General features: G+C 37.8%; 1 protein-coding gene and 1 pseudogene across 13 annotated transcripts in view; both read left to right on the top strand.

Annotated features, from left to right (window-relative positions):
- Positions 1-21,035, top strand: part of NSF (N-ethylmaleimide sensitive factor, vesicle fusing ATPase) — a 162,892-nt gene that overhangs the window by 120,390 nt on the left and 21,467 nt on the right. For 12 of the 13 annotated variants that reach the window (XM_077972281.1, XM_077972280.1, XM_077972283.1 and 9 more), the window contains 2 exons: positions 10,589-10,655; positions 12,896-12,975. In XM_077972281.1, coding sequence (XP_077828407.1) covers positions 10,589-10,655; positions 12,896-12,975 — 147 coding nt within the window. The remainder of the gene's footprint in view (positions 1-10,588; positions 10,656-12,895; positions 12,976-21,035) is intronic. The other variant, XM_077972277.1, reaches the window with a different exon arrangement.
- On the top strand, positions 2,080-2,716 carry LOC144335813 (vesicle-associated membrane protein 5 pseudogene; annotated as a pseudogene).

The raw sequence follows: 21,035 nt of genomic DNA, 5'->3' as shown, positions 1-21,035 counted from the left end.
ATCTGTCCTTCCCAGGAAAATCTGAATAGAATAATGGGGACCAGTAATTTCCCTAGAGTAGGTAGGGCTGTTTTTCTTTGTTTTTTTGTTTTCCCTTTGATGGGAACCCTTAACCCACTTCTTCTGGTAAAAATTTAAATAGCAGCCCTTGAAATCTGTAGCTGTTGAATGTCCCATTTATTTATTGAATAGCTAATTCTATTTGCATTTTCCTAAATCATCTATTCCTGTGCTTTTTCAGAAGTAGTAGTCAGCTTTGCAGATGGTAAATTACTCCATTGCTTTCCACCAGCTGCCAGCTTCTACCTCAGATGTACTCTGAGATGTGGGTGGATGGTCCTAGTTTTTCTATAAAGTTTTTTAAAAGTACTTTAGGCTTCTGCAGATCAAAGCTACTTTGTAAGTGTGAGATATTATCATTTTTATTATTTTAATCTCTTGCAAATTGACTTGAAGGGGGAAGGTAATATGTGCTGATTTTAGAGGCTTAAATGGTTAAATTAATGGCTTAATAACTTATGATTTAATCTTCAAATTGTTGAAGCCTTTCAAGGTAGAGTTTTAGATGAGTGGAAGGCTAGGGAGTATAAAAATAAGTGTCCATACAAGCTTATTCAAAATTGTTTTAATTCGTGATTCACTGCCCGGATCATCCATGCACTCTTAAACTTATAAAAACTATTTCTGCTTCAGCAGTATAATAAATTTATATTAGAATTTTTGGTTTTCCTTGGGGGAAAAATACTATTCTTTGTAATTAAAGTTCAGAAAAGAGAAAAGAATGAAGCATAGGTGTCTTGGAAATATATTAGGAATATTACAAAATCTTTCTCTGCAAATAGTTTTCACATTGTTACCTAATGATAGGTTGACAAAAGCCTAAGGGCTCAAACCAGTCTAAAGATGCTCAGTCTTCCAGGTTGTTTTTGAAAATGAAATGTAAATGTCATTCTTTAGTATAAGTTCTAGTCTACCTCCCACTACTGTTCTTGCCCCTCCGTTTTTAGTGTGAGGATGGGAAGATGTTTTAATTTTTTTTCAGAGCACAAATAATTTATAAAGTTTTGTATTTCTGGAGAAAACCTTTCTTTTGTTGTAAGTGCAAAAAATAAGGTAGCTTTTTCTAATTACAGAAATAATTTAGAAAATACAAGAAAGAACAGAAGAAAATAAAAATAAATTTGTATTTGTCCTTCAATTCTCTTTACCACTCAGACACGCATATACACATGAACACATTTACCCCTCCCTTATATATTGGGAATGACATTGAAACATACTGGTGTAAACTTGTTTTTTTCACTTAAAATATTATGAACTTTTTTCAGTGTAACTAAAGCTTATCTGAGTATTATTTTAAATTAATAGCTGTCTAATATCTGAACAGTCCCTTTTTTGTTGGACCATTAGGTTGTTTCCAGTTTTTTTTTCATAATTATAAATAATATGTGTGTCAAAGAGTTATCTAAACTCCCAAGGTCATTGCAGCAGTATTCACAGTAGTGGAATGGAATCAACCTGAATGTCCCTCAGGATGAATGTCCCTCAGGATGAATGGATAAAGAAAATGTGGTACATATACACTGTGGACTATAACACAGCCATTTAAAAAGAATGAAATCCTTGTCATTTGCAACAACATGGATGAAGGAGCTGGAAGACATTATGTTAAGTGAAAGAAGCCAGGCACAAAAAGTCAAATATCACATGTCCTCATTCATATATGGGAACTAAACAATTGAACTCACGGAGGTAGAGTTAGAGTGATGGTTATCAGAGGCTGGGAAGGGTAGTGGGGATGGGAGAATAAGGAGGAGATAGTCAATGGGTATAAAAATACCGTTAAATAGAAGTAATAAGATATAGTGTTCAACAGCACAATAAATTAACTATACTTAAAGGCGTGGTGGTTCACGCCTGTAATCCCAGCATTTTGGGAGGCTGAGGTGGGGGGATCACGAGGTCAGGAGTTCGAGACCAGCCTGACCAGCATGGTGAAACCCCGTCTCTACTAAAAATACAAAAATTAGCCAGGTGTGGTGGCACACGCCTGTAATCCCAGCTACTCAGGAGGCTGAGGCAGGAGAATTGCTTGAACCCGGGAGGGGGAGGTTGCAGTGAGCCGAGATCACACCCCTGCACTCTAGCCTGGGCGACAGAGCGAGACTCTGTCTAAAAAATAAAATTATGTATAGTTCAGGGAGAGGGTGTGGTGGCGGTGGCAATGGCAGGGAAAGAGTTGGAGCAGTGCCAGTGGCAGGTGAACAAGGTGTGACGGAAATCATGCTTAACAATTTCAACAAGATCCTGGAGCATGATGGGAAACTGGCCAAACTGGAGCAGTGTTCAGACCAACTCCTGGATATGTGCTCAGCCTTCAGCAAGACGACAAAGACCCCGGTCCACACAAAGTGCTGGGAGAACATCCGTTGCTGGATCTGCTTGGGGCTAGTGGTGGGTGGTGGCCTGTTCATCATCCTGATTGAGTGGCTGGCCGTCTTCTTCCCTCGGAGCAGTGACACCAGTAATGCCCCATGGACCAGGATGCAGATACCACCTCAGGGCCTGGGGACTGACTCAGCTGGTCCTGAGGGAGAAGGTGGCTGCTCTGGCCAGTTCTGATCTCCAGAGAACCTTGGTGTTTGCTCTACCCTGACCCACCCCAATGAGTGCCAAAAGGCAGCCCCAATGTGTGCACCCCTGCATTTCCTGTCACGTCACAGACTGGCCTTAGAGGGCACGCTGCTGTACTGGCCATGCGGGGCCAGCCCCACCTGAAGCTCAGTAAAAGCTGTTGTTTGATTTTTTAAAAAAATTATATATAGTTCAAAATAACTACAAGAGTGGAAATTGAATATTCCTAACAAAAATAAATGATACATGCTTAATGAGTTTCACAACTACCCTTATTTGATCATTACATGTTTTATACTTGTATCAAAATAGTGCATGTACTCCATAAATATGTATAGTTATGTAGCCATAATAACTAAATCTTAAAAATTTATATAAAAACAGTATTCCATAGGACTACCAAACTAGGGAAATTACTGCCCCCGTTTATTAGATTTTTCTTCACTAGAGTAGCATAACATGACAGAGAATTTGGGCTTGCTCAGCTCTCCACACTGACCAGCTGAATGACCTTGGATACGTCATTTAACCTATAAGCCACTGTTTTCTCTTCTGTCAAATGAAGATAATAACTGCATTGTAGGGTTATTGTGAGAATTTGATGGTAATTTCTGTAAAGTATCACACAGTGCCTGGGATATAATATGAAATCAATGAAGTGTACTGGTTATTTTTACTTATTCTTACACATACGTTTTTTATTTCCTTACGACAAATTCTCAGAAGTGTGATTGCTAAGGTAAAAATATTAGTATTGTAAAGATATTTGATACATAGTGCTATCAAAACTCTTAGGTAAAAAATACTCTTGGTTTTATAAAGCCTACCCCTTCAGAAATTTGTGATAGTTAACACCTGTAGCCGCGTCATATAAGAGTATGAGTTTCTTGGGATTCTCACCTGTTTTTGATATTATTAAAATATTTTTGCCAGTTTGATAGGCAGAAGGTTAGCATTTAATTATTTCTTTAGCTACATTTCAATGACTGAATGCTCACATTTAAAGATTTTTCAAAATGTTTTGCAATGACAATAGTCTGTGAAACTCAGAAATATGTAACACATTAATTTTTGTTAAAGACTTGTGGTCTGAATTAGTTAATTCATAGAGCATCTTTACATACCATTTGATTACTTAAACCAACAGGTAAGAGTTTTTGTTAGAGAGGGCTGTTAGGCTTGCTTTAATGAGTACATGAGATTTTATTATAATTATACTATTGCCTCTTTTTCACAAATGGATGGTGCTAAAATACATGAAAGTAGTTTATTCTCAATTAATTTAAAATTCACCTTGTACTTCTCTTAATTTGCTTATTAGTGAATCCTTTCTCCATGGATAAACTCCTCAACACTGCTGAAGTATGTATGAGGTATTGTCCTCACATTCTGGGGGGTATACCATATGTTCCATTAAGATATTTGAAGTATTCACAGACCTTCCCCTTCTCCCCTATTTTATGTTTGCTTCCCAAACTTCATTCTATTTTAAAATTTTAATTCCTTTGTCCATTTTTGCATCAATACTTTTTTAAAAATCTATTTTACTAGTTCTATTCGTGCCATTAAATGAACAAAAGAAGAAAGCAGAATTTGATTTTAGCTAATTACCTAATCTTGATGCTTTCTGAGTATACAATCAGTAGAGACGAAATAGAACAATCAGATAGAACTAAATTGTTTGAACAAAACTAAGTAAAACTACCAGTGATTTATAAAACTGTACCCATTAATAACATGATATAGTCTTATTTTCAAAGGATTGAAAATTAATGGAAGAAATTTTCCTTTCCACTAGCTTTGCAAGAAAGAAATAATCTTCTTTGAATATCCTCCTGTAAATCCCACTGCAAATTGTAGTCTGCACAGAACAGAATCATGATGCCTAATCCTCCTCTTTTCATGGTTTAGTCTATACAAAGAGCAGAGCTGGAAATGGGATCTTTTGACAGCAGTTACTAAGCAACAGAATTTGGGTGTTTTTGGTTAACATCCTAATATATAATGTAGCTGATTTGTTGAAGTTTGTGCATGTATTAACTGAGAGAAGTGGGCACTCCAGAAGTGACTACAGGTCCCTGTATGGTGGGGGGGTGGGTATTTGTTGTTGTTTTGTTCAATACACTGTGTCTTTTGGCACTTTTATCTCTTTGGCATAGAAAGGAGGCTGGTGCAGAACTTTCAGACCTTGTGACTTTTTATATTATTAAGCATACCCTTCTCTGTGGCTCACAATATGTGAAAATGTAAGATTTTTTTCCTGAAAAGCAGGGAGAACAAATAAAGGATTTTAAGGTCATTCCAGGAAGCTTTAGAGCTTTGCCAAAAGTTTAGGTCCACTTCCTGAGGCAGTTTCATTAGCAGACAGCTAATGTTTGCTTGGTCTACTCCCAAGTTATTTTTAGAAACTAGAGATTATTACTGATAGGGCCCATTTGAATTTGCTCATTTACGTTTTTATATGCTACCAAATATGATTAGAGTATGCTTTTAACTAATCACTGACAGATTTACTGCATTAGGGATTTTCTAAGCCATCAGATTCCTACAGTCATCAGATTTCCACTAACTAGTTACTTCACGCCAAGCTCTTCAGAATTGAGATGAACTCTTTCAGCCCCCAGAAGAACCAGAGTGTTTGGCTTTGCTTACCTAGGAGCACTAAGGAGGTCCCAGAGGATGGAGGGCTGAATCTCCTGAGAGCATGCTTGTCGTGGCTTGTGATCCTGAAAGGCTGGGATTAATGGAACGAATGCTGGCGTGCTCCCATTTGCACTTGTGTAGACTCTGGAGCCCATAGCTGCTGCCTCTCTCCCACACACAGGTGGCTCCCCACTTGTCTGAAGATCCCAGGAGTGGGCTCTGGGTCTTAAGAGCTTGCCATGTCCTTGAGCACCATATTCAGACCTGCCCCTAATCCCTGTGTGGCAAGAGCCCTGCTTCTTCTGTCCCTGAGTCTCACGGAGTGCGTGTGGCATACTCTTGCCTTAAGCCCAGGCTCCCCACACTCCCGGTTGTCTCTCGTGCCCTTCCAGCCTGTGTCATACCTCCACCTTTGCATGCAGGAGAGGTTACAGTTTAATATGATGATCTCATTACATGCACAGGTGGACATAATGGGCTTCTGTGTTTTCTAGAGCTGCTCTTCTTCCTTTAGAATAGACCTCTCGTTATTTCATGAGATACAGGCTGACTGATGCCACTCTTTCCCACATTGTTTCCTTCTTCAGTTCTTCCTGTTTTTGTTTTTTTTTTTTAATTTAGCCTTCTCTTTCAGACTTCCCACCTAACTCTAAGACCCTATAATACGTTGATGATTTTATCTGTTCTACAGGAAACTTCCTAATAAAACTAGGCTGACTATGCATTCTTAAGACTAATTTTCGGGGGGAATCTGTAAGATACGGTCCTTACCTTCTTACCTCCAGCCTCAGCCCTCCTGGCATCTTCTGTGTTGGGGCATCTTTGGATCTAGCGCAGGCACTGTGTTACCTGCTGTGTGCTATAACTGATGGTGAGTTTGGCACTTCAGTTGTACTAGTCTGACTAGGGCAGTTTGTACAATTGTACTTTTCTTGCATCTTTCTTTCCCGTACCTCTCCTCCTTTTGGGGTTATCTAGCTAAAGTTGTGGTGCAGCTTCCCGGCTCAGTATGTAAATATCTCACTTAGATTTTACTATGGCAGCTAACCTCATGTACTTGCTAACCAACTCTGAGTATCTTAGAATTCTGCTAGGGCCTGGGCCAGAAAGGGTGAAAGGGACTAAGGGACCTAGGAGACTAGGCAGAAATTGTGGATCCTGGGAAGAGTTATGAGCACAGGTTACACTAGTGACTAGATAAGGAAGAAAATGGACGTGTGAGAAGAGAAAGGGGTGTGTGCATGTGTATTTAAGTTAGAGCACAGTAGCTACCCAGAGGAGTTTCAGTTGACTGGTTACCTGAAACTAGTCAGGTTACAACTGGAATTGCACAGCCTTCGTCATGGTCAGTGTGTTAATAGAGCTTGCTGTGAGTGCACCTCTCCCTCTTGATAGTAGTTAGTACAGAGACCAACTGCAAAAAACAAAAACAAACGTCACTACTTGATGTTAAGTGACTGCTGTATTTTTCCTCTCAAGTGTTATGTGTAGGCCATGCAGTCAACTGTGAAGTGATTTGAAATGCTTTGTGAATTACAATATCTGAGATAAGTTGGTGAGACCACATATTATGTAGGAAGTCATCATCAGTTTAGACCTAAGCAATGTCCTGAGTAAGGTCCTTGCAGCCATATAAGCTGTACCTTGTTTTGAGAAGGAAAAACATAGAACTACTGCAACCAGCCAGGCTGTGGTGTCCCAGGTGCCTGTAACTCTAATTCATGATCTCACAGCCTGGTGGTCAGAGTTACATGCTTACATCAGAGCTTTTAGTAGAATTCTGAAATATGTTTTGAAAAGCAAAGCATTATTCTCAGTGATTCCTTAAAATTACCTGAGTTTATAAGATACCACATTGACTACCCTGTTGGTTCTGTCTTCAAAAAAATAGCAAAGAACCAGCCAGACGCGGTGGCTCAAGCCTATAATCCCAGCACTTTGGGAGGCTGAGATGGGCGGATCACAAGGTCAGGAGATCGAGACCATCCTGGCTAACCCGGTGAAACCCTGTCTCTACTAAAAAATATAAAAAACTAGCCGGGCGAGGTGGCGGGCGCCTGTAGTCCCAGCTACTCGGGAGGCTGAGGCAGGAGAGTGGCATAAACCTGGGAGGCGGAGCTTGCAGTGAGCTGAGATCTGGCCACTGCACTCCAGCCTGGGTGACAGAGAGAGACTCCATCTCAAAAAAAAAAAAAAAAAAAAAAGCAAAGAACCGCTGTAGAACTGCTTCTGAGCTTTTCAGTTGTCTTGAATGTAGCAACTCAAAACCAAAAGGAGCCATCATTATGTATCAAGAGACAGAAATAAATACCCTATTCTCATTTTCTCTTTTTCTGTGTTTGGGGAGGAGGAGATAAAACGCCCTTCTCTTCTTGCTCTTTAAATGTACTCATGATCCATTCTCAAACCAGCTTCACCTCTGTGTTTTATTTCAGTTGCCAAATCAGGAAGGATCCTTGACTACAGTTTTCTTTTTCATCACCACACCCATTCATTCACCAAATTCTTTCAGTTCTTCCTCCTAAACATCTCTAGATTCTATCCACTTACCAGCGCACCCACTCCCTGGCCACCATCATTTCTCACCTGGAATTCCACAGTCTCAATTAACTTTTATTCCTCTCTAATGCTTTTCTATACAATCAAAAAAATATTTCTAAAACATAAGCCTGACATGTCAGTCCATTGCTTATAACCCTTTAGTGGCTTTTTATTACCTTTACAATAAAATTTTAACTCATGAAATTTGTAAGACTCTTTACATCCAAGTTCCTTCATCACCTCTTCTAATTCATCTCGCCTACCACTCCACTGACATTGACACCAACACCACTTTATTTTAATTCTTATTGACCGTTCCTGCAGTGTCCCTGAATGTTCACATCTCTGTGTCTCCTAATTTTCAGTATACTCTCCTTAGAACACTTTCTTCCACCCTTTCCACTGGTTAACTGTTGTTCATGCTTCAAGTCTCAGGTTAAGTGTCACTTCCTAAATTTAGGAGACTGTCCTGTCTCCCTAGGTCCATTTAAGAGTCAAGATAGGCTGAGTTATGCTGCATTAAAGAACAACCCGAAAATCTCAGTGGCTTAACACAACAAAGTTTATTTTTTATTCACCTACTATATCTCCATCATGGCTGAGACAGTGCATTCTGTTCATTATATTTTCTCAGAGACTCAAGCTAATAGTTAATGGAGACCCCATCTTACATGTGATTCCATGATAGCCAAGGCAGGAAAAGGAATGTGGTGAATCATGCAGTGACTCCTAAGGCTTCTTTCAGAAAGGGGTATATTTCCCTCGTATTTCATTAAGTAAAGCAAGCCCCATAGTTATGCCTAACTTCCAAGGCACTGGGGAAATACTGCCTACCCTGTGCCCCCATATCATGTATTTCCCCTAGCCTAATAATGTCATGCTTTATTATAATTACATGTGACTTGCTTCCCCAACTCTAACTTTTGTGAAAGTAGGATCATTTTTGTCTTATTTATTATCCTCTGTAGTGCCTTCGTTAATGTAAGAATTCAAAAATATTTGTTGAGTGAATGAATGAATAGGCAGCACTCCAAGACTCAGTCCTTAGGCCTTTTTTCTTCTTCTACCATTTCTCCTTGAAGATCGCATCCTTTGTCATGGTTTCAGCAGTCCTGAGAGTGATTTCCATTCCCTGACTTCAATCAGATATCTCCAACTTCTCACTCAATATTTCTACTTGAATTTAAAATGCATAAACTTATTCTTTTAGTAAATACCTCTTAATTACTCTCTAATAAGGCATTATATTAAATGATATGAGGATACAGAGGTAATTAAGACAGTACTTGCCATCTGAGGGCTTGCAATCTAGTATAATACAAGAACAGTACAATGCATCAATAATATATACACGTAATATACAAAATCCTGTGCCAAAGGAGAAGACAAGTGATTTATGGCAAGATTGAATTGAAACTTGTATTCAACCATTGAACCTATAGAGCAGACATCATTACTGAATTCTGTTCTGTGCTGGGCACTAGACGTAACACGAACAGAGTAAAGCTTTTATCCACCTCACGGTCCAGTGGGGAGACAGATAGCTTAGGATGAAAGGATAGATGGGGTTTAGACAGAGTGTAGCAGGGTGATTAGGGGGTAAAGGGATGGTGCATAGGAAAGCATTTTCACCAGAGGGGTTGACCTGATTAAATATCTGAAGAAATTGTCCGTATTTATGCCAGGAAAGATGTAAGGAAGGAACTGAATCAAGATGGTCACAGTGAGACTCTATTATGGTAACATTTCTTAATTGTTAGGAATACTTTAAAAACCAAGTATACACAGGTTGATTTTAAACCTAACATGAAAAATAATATCGTGAGTTTGATTTTATTTCTGTACCTAATTATAAATCTTCAATGGTTAAAAGATACCCAGAAAGGAATATATGCCATTCCAAGCAAGATGTTGGTGTGGATGGGGATAGGGTTTACTATCTTGATGTACTGAGCTTGGTTATCAACCAGAGAGACTGGGCTGGGATGCAGAAACTAATTCTTACTCATGACACCAATGAGATTTCCTGAGCCCCACCTATAGTCTCTGGAATAGGACCTTCATTTCCAAAAAGGCTAGTCTCAAGGCCTTGAGTACTTCTATTCAACTTGCAGTTAAGCTAATTCTTCTATCTGATTTGAAATTACTACATCCTTGCCAGGCTAAAACAGTTCCTTCACTGCTTAATTTCATTCTCATTTCCTTGTCCATCTTAAGACAGTGCATTCATATCTTTTGTCTGGTTTTATACGTACATCTATCTGATCCTTCATACTCAACCTTTAATTCTTTTGTAAACTCTTTTACCATTACGGTCTGATTTGAGTTGACAGAATTCTGATCTTTTGGTGTTATTTCTGCTTAACAGAGCCACAATTCCTACAGACAGTAAAATGACATCCAGTTTTATTTTACACCTTTCTTATGGCTCCATCTAGCTCTTGCGTCCTGCAGGACACTAAAGTCCTGCTCCTGACACAGATACCAGAGACCAGTGTGATAGAAGTGATGGGACGTGTCAGTTGATTAATGATCAGCTAGTCCCCAGCATGCCCAGGTGTGACACACACAGCTGTTAGTGCTGAAAACGGCCTTAGCCTGCTCTCTCTCCAGCTGTGATCCAGTTGTGTCAATTCTAATTTATTATAGTCCAAAGTGTTGCTGCTTTCCTGTGCTTTGTTTAGTATTGCTCAAGAAATAACTAAACTTCTTGGAAATTGTCATGACTATGGAGGACAGTGAGATAATAAATGACTTTGTTTTCTTTCAGATCTTTGATGATGCATACAAATCCCAGCTCAGTTGTGTGGTTGTGGATGACATTGAGAGATTGCTTGGTGAGTCCTAACTTCTGCTGTTGTATTATCTTTGCCACATTACAGCTAATATCTCAAAAGTTACAAGAGAAAATTAACAGGTATTTATAAACTGTAGAGCAATAGAAATACCTTTCTTTGTCTTATAAGGAAATATAACATCTCTTAAATAGCTGACATCAGTGATAGTATTCGTTTTAATATGCCCTGTGACTATTAACAACATTATAAACTGCTTTCTTGTAAGGGCCCACGTCTCATTTTGTATCCTCCAGTGTGCGCTTGCCATAGTAAATGATTAATAATTTTCATTGATGGGTATATCTGTTATTTAGGACCTCTGAGCTGCCTATAGCTCAGAAATCCACTTGTGAACTTTGACAGAGCTAATGAAAGAAGGGTTTAGGATCACAGTGAAATCCGCAAATTCACTAAAACACTAAGGGCAGAAGTTGTAAGCTCTCTGCACCTCAGTTTCTGCTCTTACAAAACAGAGACTATAATCCCTCTCTTGCTTATCCCACAGAGTAATTGTGAAGACAAAAATGGGATAATAAATCTTGAAAAAATTTTGTAAGTTAAAAGTGCTCTATAGTAATTTTTAAAATATGTATTAAATATCTCCTGTGTTGAAGTGCACTCCTACAGGATACAAACATGAAAAAGACTTGGTCCTGGCACTTAACTCATAAGAAATAAACGGCAAGGAAGTGCCAGAAAGTTGTTGCTAATTTAATTTCACTGTAAAATTAAATCAGTCTGACATAAATTCATTACAACAATGGCTCAGGAAGGGGTAATAAACTCTATTGAAATAGAAACCCACCTGGTGACTTAATAACATCTGAAAATACTACCCAGTGTCTGAATAATCCCTTCTTCCTTAAGCTGTCCATAATGCTGTAGTCATGATTTCAAGCTAACTCTTCTTACTGCATTTTTCCCATCATTTTCAGACTTGCTTTTGGTCCTCTGTTATTTATTTTTTTAAGTTTTGGCAGTGTTTGTTATAAAGCAAAGCTGGTGTATCTGTGAGGTCTCCATAAATTGATAGTGGGTTTTGGGTCTCCTAGGTTTGATACATCTCAGCCCAGTTTATGGGATGATTTCTTTAAAAGCTTTTAGGCACAAACTTATAGCTCTGTGTAAATTCCTTTATCTTGACACAATTGAGGTGTGTGGTCATAGCAACACTACCATGTCAGGAATGTGTGCCCTCTGAGTATGTTTCACCGGTATGAATGGTTATCATCTGTACATGCTTGCTCATTTATTCAACAAGCACTTGCTGAGCCCTTCCTCCTCTGGTAGAAGTGTTAGAGTCTCAGAAAAAGAAGATGCTGCATGTCTTTATAACGTATGTTGGCAAATGTTAATGCAAAGTAGAATGTGCCATGTATTTTGGATATTCTGGTTTTTATTTATTTATTTTTATTTTCCTTCCCACTGTTCTCATCTGGTAGACAGTCTGAAACTGGAGGGATCAGTTTTGCCCTCAGGGGCCTGAAAGTAGCTCTAAGCACAGGGCAGGGGTGCATATGCAGTATGCAGAGAAAACTAAGCAGGTGGCATTTACGCTGAATCTTGAATTATTGGTAAATGTTTAACAGGTAGGATGTTCTCTTAGAAAGTTATCTGTTCCTTAACATCTGAGGGCCAATCTCAGTGGTTCTGCCATTGTTTCAGTTTTATTGAAATTCCTTATTTTCCCCTTTGCCCATTTTCTAACGTCATGTTTTAATATCAGTGTACTGAACTGCCATGGTTTGCAGTAACTTCTTAGAAATGCTTGGTAAATACACCTGGGATTTTTTTTTCCTCTAAAATAATCCCAGGAAAAAAGTCTACATGAACTCAAAGTGAATATTTAGAAGTCTTTTCAAAAAATTTATAGAGCCGAGTACAGTGGGATTATGGTAACCTATAATCCCAGCTAACTGGGAGGCTGAGGCAGGAAGGTTGCTTGAGCCCAGGAGTTCAAGACAGGCCTGGGCAACATAGCAAGACCCTGTCTCAAAAAAAAAATTACAGATAAGTGTTCTTATATTTTAAGCATTTAGGTTATTAGAGATATTTTTTCTTATTATAAATAGTTGTATGACTGTTATTTGAGACTGTTTACTCTTTAAAAATTTTTTTCTTTTTCTATATGTATTCTGCTTATGTAGGGACTGTTTACTTTTGATTCAAAAAAGAAACTGAATGTTTGGAATATGTACATGTGAATCAAATCCCTAAACATAATAATATTTCTTTTCCAGATTATGTCCCTATTGGCCCTCGATTTTCAAATCTTGTATTACAGGCTCTTCTCGTTTTACTGAAAAAGGCACCTCCTCAGGTAAAATAATACTACTGATATGGAATATTTTAACAAAGGGTTTTTCAGTAAATTGCATATAATGATGCAGTCTCTAAATAAGCCGGTTATCATAAACATAAAATTCTGTTGTTGAAAGGATTTTGAAAGGTCATCTGGTCTTGACTTCTGCTTAAGGTAAATTATTTTCTCAACATAATTTTTCCATTCCTTTTCTGAAGAAATCAAAATCCCACAGTTTCTGTGTGGGATACAACAATTAGCATTGTATTTTGTTGTTTTGTAAGTTTTCCACCATATTACATATCCCTACCACCTCCAACTCCCAAGGGAGATTATGCTATTAATAGAGAAGGCATTGAATATGTTCCCATTTGTTTCATTTATAATTTCATGGGTTTTCCTAAAAATTTGTTTATGGGGATATTTAAGTTTATTTTCTTTGGGCAGTTAAAAAAAAAAAAAAACTATTTTTAACAGATGATCTGGAGTTATTTTTCTTGGGTCATGTGGCACTTTTGAGGAGTGAATTTATAGCCAGGATCTTGGTTCCTGTGGTTGCATTTTTACTGATGTGGCTATTAGAGACTTGTGATTTTGGTAGGTTAACAAATTTAAAACCAACCTATGAAGGTTGGTTAAATATGTTAATTATGTAGAGGCTGCCAGAGCTGTGTGTTTGGCTGTGTCACAAGACATGAGTTCTCTTGATTGATTCTGCATGCTGTAACCTTGAAAAATGCCAATCAAAGGCAGGTACAAAGCAGTTAAACACTGACTTGAAAAGCATCTTAATGTCTGTATGAGAATCTCATATTTAAAGTCAGAAATAGAAACTAATCTGTAAGGAAAACATTTACTCTTAAACTGGTGAATCTAATTTTTAATTTAACAGTTACATACGTGCGTGTATTTTGCACTTAAAAGTAAAGGACTTGTCTTGGTTTTCCTAGAGTTTTTTTTAACTTCTAAAATAGTGAGAAGAAACATAACCTATAACAGTCTTGAAAATTTACAACATATATGTATTGTGGAAGGATTTTTAAATCAGCTTTGCATAAACCATCATTCCTAATAATTGAGTCTTAGCTTATACTAAGGGTGAAGTTAGAGAAATGAGTGTTTTTTCTCTTTCTCTGATTCCTGCAGTATTTTCATAAATAAGTAAACGTATATATCTAAAGTTGCTGAAACAGAAATAATTACCCCCAATATCTACATATATCATGATTCCTCCAGTATTTTCATAAATAAGTAAAACATATATAATCTAAAGTTGCTGAAACAGAAATAATTACCTCCCAATATCTACATATATCATGATTCCTCCAGTATTTTCATAAATAAGTAAAACATATATATCTAAAGTTGCTGAAACAGAAATAATTACCCCCCAGTGTCTACATATATCATGCATACACAAAAAAACTTTATCATATCAGCATATTAATTTTAAAACCTATTAGAATGTGGGACTTTTTCTAGGCATTTAAATTTATTTCTTAAAATATTTCTTTTTTTAGCTGAAAATAATTTATGCTAAAAGTCACTTGGGAGAAGGAAGAATAACTTCAATGCTGTCTTGTACTTATTGTTCTTTACATTGTTAAATACTATACACATTGATTTAAACAGAGGTACACCCCCTTGGCTAAGAAGCATTTGTGATCCAAAGTGGATGCTAACAGAAATAAACAGAAACTATTAACGAATGACCTGCCACACTAAGATTTAAGAATAATTTTTTCTGTGTTGTAAAACTTATTGTAAGATTTTTGAGGGAAGGAACATTATCTTGTGCTTTTAAATCTCACAGCCTATGGCATAGAGGTTTATACATACGTGATTCACCAATACCTTATCAACAAAAAAATTTTTTTAGTTGTCTTTTCATTTTAGTGGGCTTAATTAAGGGTTTTCGTATTGCTGGAGTTTATATTTAGACAGGGCATGATAAGAGTGAAAACATTCAAAAATAAGTAAAGTTCAAATGGCCAATAAGTATAAGAAGAGATACTCAATATCATTAGTTATCAGAGAAATGCAAGTCAGAACCAATAGTGAGATACCACTCACTGCATACCTGCTAGAATGGCTATCATCAAAAAGTCAGATAATGACAAGTGCTGGTGAAGATGTGGAGAAATTGGAACCTGTATGCACTGCCAGTGAGAATGTTCCTCAAGAGGTTAAGCATAGAGTTACCATATAACCCAGCTATTCCACTGAGTATACACCTACAAGCAATGAAAACATATGTCCACATGAAAGCTTGTATGTGAGTATTCATAGCACCATTATTCATAACTAAATGTTTATCTTATAAAATCTGGTATATCCATATAATGGAATATTACTCAGCAATAAAAAAGGTAGTACCATACATGCTACAACATGAATGAACTTTGAAAACATGCTAAGCAAAAGGAGCCAGTCAAAAAGACCACGTATTGGATGATTCCAGTTATGTGAAATGTCCAGGATTGGCAGATCTATCAAGACAGAAAGTATATTTGGGATGGCCTAGGGCTGGGAGGGGAGAATGAGAAGAATGAGAGGTCACTGCTAATGGGGATGGAGTTTCTTTCTGGAGTGACAGAAATGCTGGAAAATTGATTTTGATGGTGTTGTGTCTATCTGTGAATATACTAAAACACTGAATTGTACACTTTAAATGGGTAAACTGTGTGCTCTGTGAATCATATCTCAAGCAGTTATGTTTTTTAGACGTGATTTAGAAGCTACTTAAATGATGAAAGGATACATAGAGTTAGAAGTGAGGGGTGAGCATCCAAGTTACATGGCCCAGCTTGGGAGAAAAAGGAATTGGATCATTTAAAAAGAACATGGAATGAATGTATCTGAGGACTGAAGAGGAAGAATATAGAAATATGTAAGTAAGAGATGTTGTTGCCTTAGTGATTGGAAATGGCAGGGGTTCTCTCTGAAGGGAACACCATCTGGTCATTAATCAGAATTTGGTGACTCTGACCTGGACTGCCAGATTACCTGCAGTATACATGAATCAGTGGCAGGATAAATTAATATTTGTAGTATTTCTAGTTGGCATATATTTAACAAAATAAAAATGTGCTTTGTCATACCACCTTGCTTTTTAAAATGTTTATATTCTCTCAAGAAAATAAGGGGAAATTTTCAGGCTGATCCAAGTGTCAAGAATATTAGTCATTGTAAAGTGGAAGGATTCACTTTATCAAACCATTAGCATATAGGTTTTTCAGATGTTTTAATTAAATATTAAAGGTATATTCAGCTAAATATTATAGAAATGCTTAGAGTGGTAGAAAAATATTTATTACTGGTAAGAAAACAGAAGTCGTGAGCATTTTTCTTTAAAAGGAGGAACTACACTTTACACACAATACAGTAATCATATCAGTCACTGAATCCTCAGTTTTGCATTTGTTGAATTTCCAGCTTTCACACAGAAAAATTGTGTGTGCATGTGTGCACATACTCAAATAAAAGAATCCCTTCAGGGGCACTATGTTGTTATGTATCCAGATATTCTCTTTTCTCCTTCCTCCCCTCCCCCACCACCCCTTCCTTCTTGTAAATTGGCTTATTAAAACTGGTTCCCAAGCCCTCCTTTTTTCCCTTTGTGATTGCCTTAGTCTTGGATTTTCAGTGTAGAACTAAAAATTCAAGGCAGATTTCAGTTACTAGGATAATTTTGTTTGAATTTTAAATTTTTCTAAGTAAATGCATAGATTTTTAATGAACCTGGTATTCAGTGGATTTGCTTTAAATTTAGCTGCAGAGTTAATTTCATGATTGATTTATTAGCCCTTTGAAAGTATAAAAAGTGGTATCTGTAGTTCGTGAAGACTGAAAAACATCATCACATTTTGTTTAGCATCTTTTTAAAACCAATTAAAAGCTTTTCTAAAATGGATTGAACAGGAGAAAATAAAACATGTTCCCTAGGTCTTTATTTCAATCAAGTTTCCCTGTGTTCTGCAGGAGAAGAGATCGAGAGGGGATAGAAAAATTGAAAAGGGCTGTCCCAGCAGGGAGCCAAGCCGGAGAAAAGGGCTTCTCTGAGAACTCAGCAGCAGCAGCTAAGAAAGCTCCCAGCCTGCTTCATCTACATGCAGAGTCACACAAGGCATGGGGGTGCTCACCGTCACACAGAGGTTTCACATGTGCTTCCCTGCTGATTCCTGTGAAAAGCTAACAATTGGCTTGGAGGGTAAAAGACCACTGCAGTTCACCCTCCCTGAGCTGGACGTACAATTTGTCCAGTGTTAGGAAATGTCCGGCTTAGCAGTGAGAGGCTTGAAGACACCCCTCCTTCCAGTGAGATTCCTAACGCCGTCTCTTTTACTTGATGACACTGGGGCTCTTTTCAAGTTTTGCAGATTTATGGAAGTTGAGGGGAATGTGCTTTTCAAGATCAGGAGGATGAAAGCCTTGGTCTTAATGTCAAGGAGGAAGCAGTAGTGAGTGGTAAGGCCAGGTAACTCTTCCTGCAGCCTGCAGCACCAGTGGCTTGATTATTTTCCTCATAGATCTCTTCTGCCACCTTTTTTTTCTTTTTGGGAGACAAAGTGTCTGAAAAGGAGCTCCTTGGGCTGTAAAATGACATGATTTCCCAGTTTCCTCAACAAGTGTGAGAGTAGTTAAGCCCATTAACCTCACTGTTTAATGCTGGGTTTGACACTTTTGTGCATCAAACTGGAAAACCTCATCTGTATGTAACAGGGTGACCTTGTAATTTATGGAGGAGCAATCCTTCCTCAGTTCAGTGCTTCCCAACCTTTTTAGATCATGGTGCATATGAAATGGTAACATCTGATGATACACTTGGGTAAGTGGATGAGGCCACTCACAACTGGCCGAGGGTCTGGCCCTCCCGACAGCTGGCAGGAGTTGATATATTAGTCCATGTATAACTCATGTGAAGCTCAACAGTTGGAAAACTCTTTGGAAACGTTAAACTTTTACAAAAAAAGAATTAACCACTCTAACTTCATAGCAGTATTACTGAAGTAGAACTCAGACCTAACAGTTATTAGTGTTTTGGCTAAATTTTATGATGTTGTTGAGAATAGTAACTTCCTCGCTCCTCTGACACCTAGGAATATTACCTAGTAAGAGAAATACAGCTTAAAGCTTGGAGGACCTAAGGTGTGAACCAACAAGAAACTGTCAGCATTCTCGGGATGGGGACTTGGGCAGACACACTTGTTTCTGCATGAGTTTTGTTTTTAACATCAGCAGTCTCTAGACAACATTGCTTTTCGTGTAGTCCTTACATGACATCTTAGCAGTCTTACTTCAGATATGGTTATTAGGACGTCTTGGTATCTTGATAATATTAAGCAGCTCTTCAGGCTTTGGGTTGCTTTAGTGAAATAAGCAGAAAATGGAAGAGACTCCACATAATGCAGGCCTAAACATGAGTATCTCTCCATCTATTTGTTCGAAATTAACTCTGGCTAATGACTATGATATGACTCAGTAAGATATATAACCACTTTAGGAAAGAGGCTTAGTCATTTTGCCAGACACATTAATTTTAATCCACTGATGTGGTGACTTTTGCATTGGGCTTCATTTCTTTTATTTAAAAAAAAAAAAGAAAACTATGACGATTGACAGCTTAGTGGCCTGCTTATTAAGTCACTGATATTAGATGGCTACTATATTTGTAATATTCTCTTTAGGTATACTTTGCTTAGTATAGTAGATTTTCTTGGAAAGTCCTATGTAAATTGAATATGTGTATGTATATATATACATATCTCTGAGGACAAAAGGAAATCTCCAAAGATGTGTGTTCTTGTTTTCTGGACAGAAAGATAGTGAATGTATAGTGATCAACTAAGATGATGCCTAGTGAAGCCCTTTGTAAACCTGTGGACTACACAGATATACGGTATTAAAGAAAATACATATACATAGAGAGAGTATATATATATGTAGATTAATTTCAGATGTATCAAAAACAGTGAAATAGGCCAAACATTGTGGCTCACACCTGTAATCCTAACACTTTGGGAGGCCAAGACAGGAAAATTGCTGAAGACAGGAGTTCAAGACCAGCCTAGGCAACATAGTGAGACCAATCCTTACAAAAAAAAAAAAAAAAAAAAAAAGTTAGTCGAATGTTGTGGTGAGCATCTGTAGACCCAGCTATTCAGGAGGCTGAGGCAGGAGGATCTTGAGCCCATGAGTTCAAGACTGCAGTAAGCTGATTCCCGCCACCACACTCTAACCTGGGTGATAGAGCAAGACTCTGTCTCTAAAAACCAAACAACAAAAAACAGTGAAATAAATTCTATTATAAAACATTGCTACAGATATCTGCTGAATAAAATCAAATTTTCAAAATAGGGTTTTGTTTTGGTTTTGGTAGAGCACATCTATAGCAGATATTGATACCAGAATAAATTATATATATGCCATTTTCTGATAACTCAAAATTAAATATTTAAATTTTAATCATCAGAAAAATGCTAATAGTGTTGAGACAAAATATTTTTTCATTGCTAGAATGTATTCTTCCAGCTCCATTGCCTTAAATAAGTTACCGTGGCATTCCATTAGCTTTGAAAGGTGTGGATCATAGCATTGTAGTATTCCATGGGTGCCATGACTGTAGTTAAGAGCACCCTTTCTGTAGAACTTACTCTTTGTATTGAACTTGAGGTTTAAAAAAAAAAAAACAAAACCTAAGTCTTAGCTCATGTATCATCTGGCTTTATAGCCTTGAACATCCCTTAATTTCTTGGTGTCTATTTCTTCATCTGTAAAATAGAGATAATTCCTCCTGTGTTACCTACTCTGTTGAGGGTCAACTAAGATAATGTATAGTGAAGCCCTTTGTAAACTGGTGTACTACGTGAGCTGTCCAGGCACAGTGGCTTATGCCTGTAATCCCAGCACTTTGGGAGGCTGAGATGAGTGGATCATTTGAGGTCAAGAGTTCGAAACCAGCCTGGCCAACATAGTGAAACCCCATCTCTACTAAAAATACAAAAATTAGCTGGATGTGGTGGTGTGCACCTGTAATCCCAGCTACTCGGGAAGCTGAGGCAGGAGAATTGCTTGAACCCAGGAGATGGAGTTTGCAGTGAGCTGAGATTGTACCACTGCACTCTAGCCTGGGTGGATGGAGTGATACTCTATCTCAAAAAACAAAACAAACAAACAAAAAAGAATTGCCTTTGGATAGTCCACAGAACCTTTTCAGCTTGTAAGATAGGAAAACTGAAGAACGTATAATAACTGCTATATAGAGGAAGTTACCATAGGAAATGAGTTCAGAGCTCCCACTTTGGAATGCCCGAACTCAACTTCCTCATTTGCAGTACTGAGAAAGGAAACCTGCTTCCCTACCTCTTGTTCACTGAAATTTAGAAGCTTCCTACAATCTAAGACAAATACTCTGGTCTGGGGATTGGGATTCCTGTTGTAAAAAGAAGTAGGAAGTGGAGACAGGAATTGCCAAGATCAGTAGGCCACCACCGTGTCACACTTGTCCTCAGCCTCCAGGGACTGGCCCACCTTCTTCCTTTCCCTGCCACCACCTGTTGGCTTGTGGCCGAAGTCCCCCTTTTCTCTTAACTCATGGTGCAACAAAGTGGTACTTCACCGTTTCTTTCCTACCTTTCTGTCCCAGAAACAAGAATGCAGATCTTTGGAGATTTCCTGTGTCCTTGGGGCTCTCACAATGGCCAGAAGCCCTGGCCCTCACCCTGTTGATCTTGGATGGTAGGATTATAGGTGATTTCTTTTTTATTTTGCTTTATTGTTTCCTGTGCTTTACAGATTTTCTACAATAAGCATATATTACTTTGACAATCAGGAAAAAAAAATGTATATACAATTATTTTTAACTTAGCAGTATAACTGTCAAAATTCCTTAATTCCATTTCTTTGGTACTAATTTACTGTTAACCACTAGAGTTAAATGAGACTACCTTTATATCTAAACTCGTCTATGTATAATATATTTTTAACCTTGTTCTTTTTATGACTTAAGGTTTAATTGACTATATGAAATATGCTGTGGGTTTTGGAGTAAAAGTGTGCAAGTGCCTCCTAACTCTCAC

The sequence above is a fragment of the Macaca mulatta genome, chromosome 16 (genome assembly GCF_049350105.2).
Source record: "Macaca mulatta isolate MMU2019108-1 chromosome 16, T2T-MMU8v2.0, whole genome shotgun sequence".
In the NCBI taxonomy this organism is placed as follows: Eukaryota; Metazoa; Chordata; class Mammalia; order Primates; family Cercopithecidae; genus Macaca; species Macaca mulatta.
The sequence above is the reverse complement of the archived record's forward strand: the minus strand, read 5'-3'. Positions and strand labels throughout refer to the sequence as shown.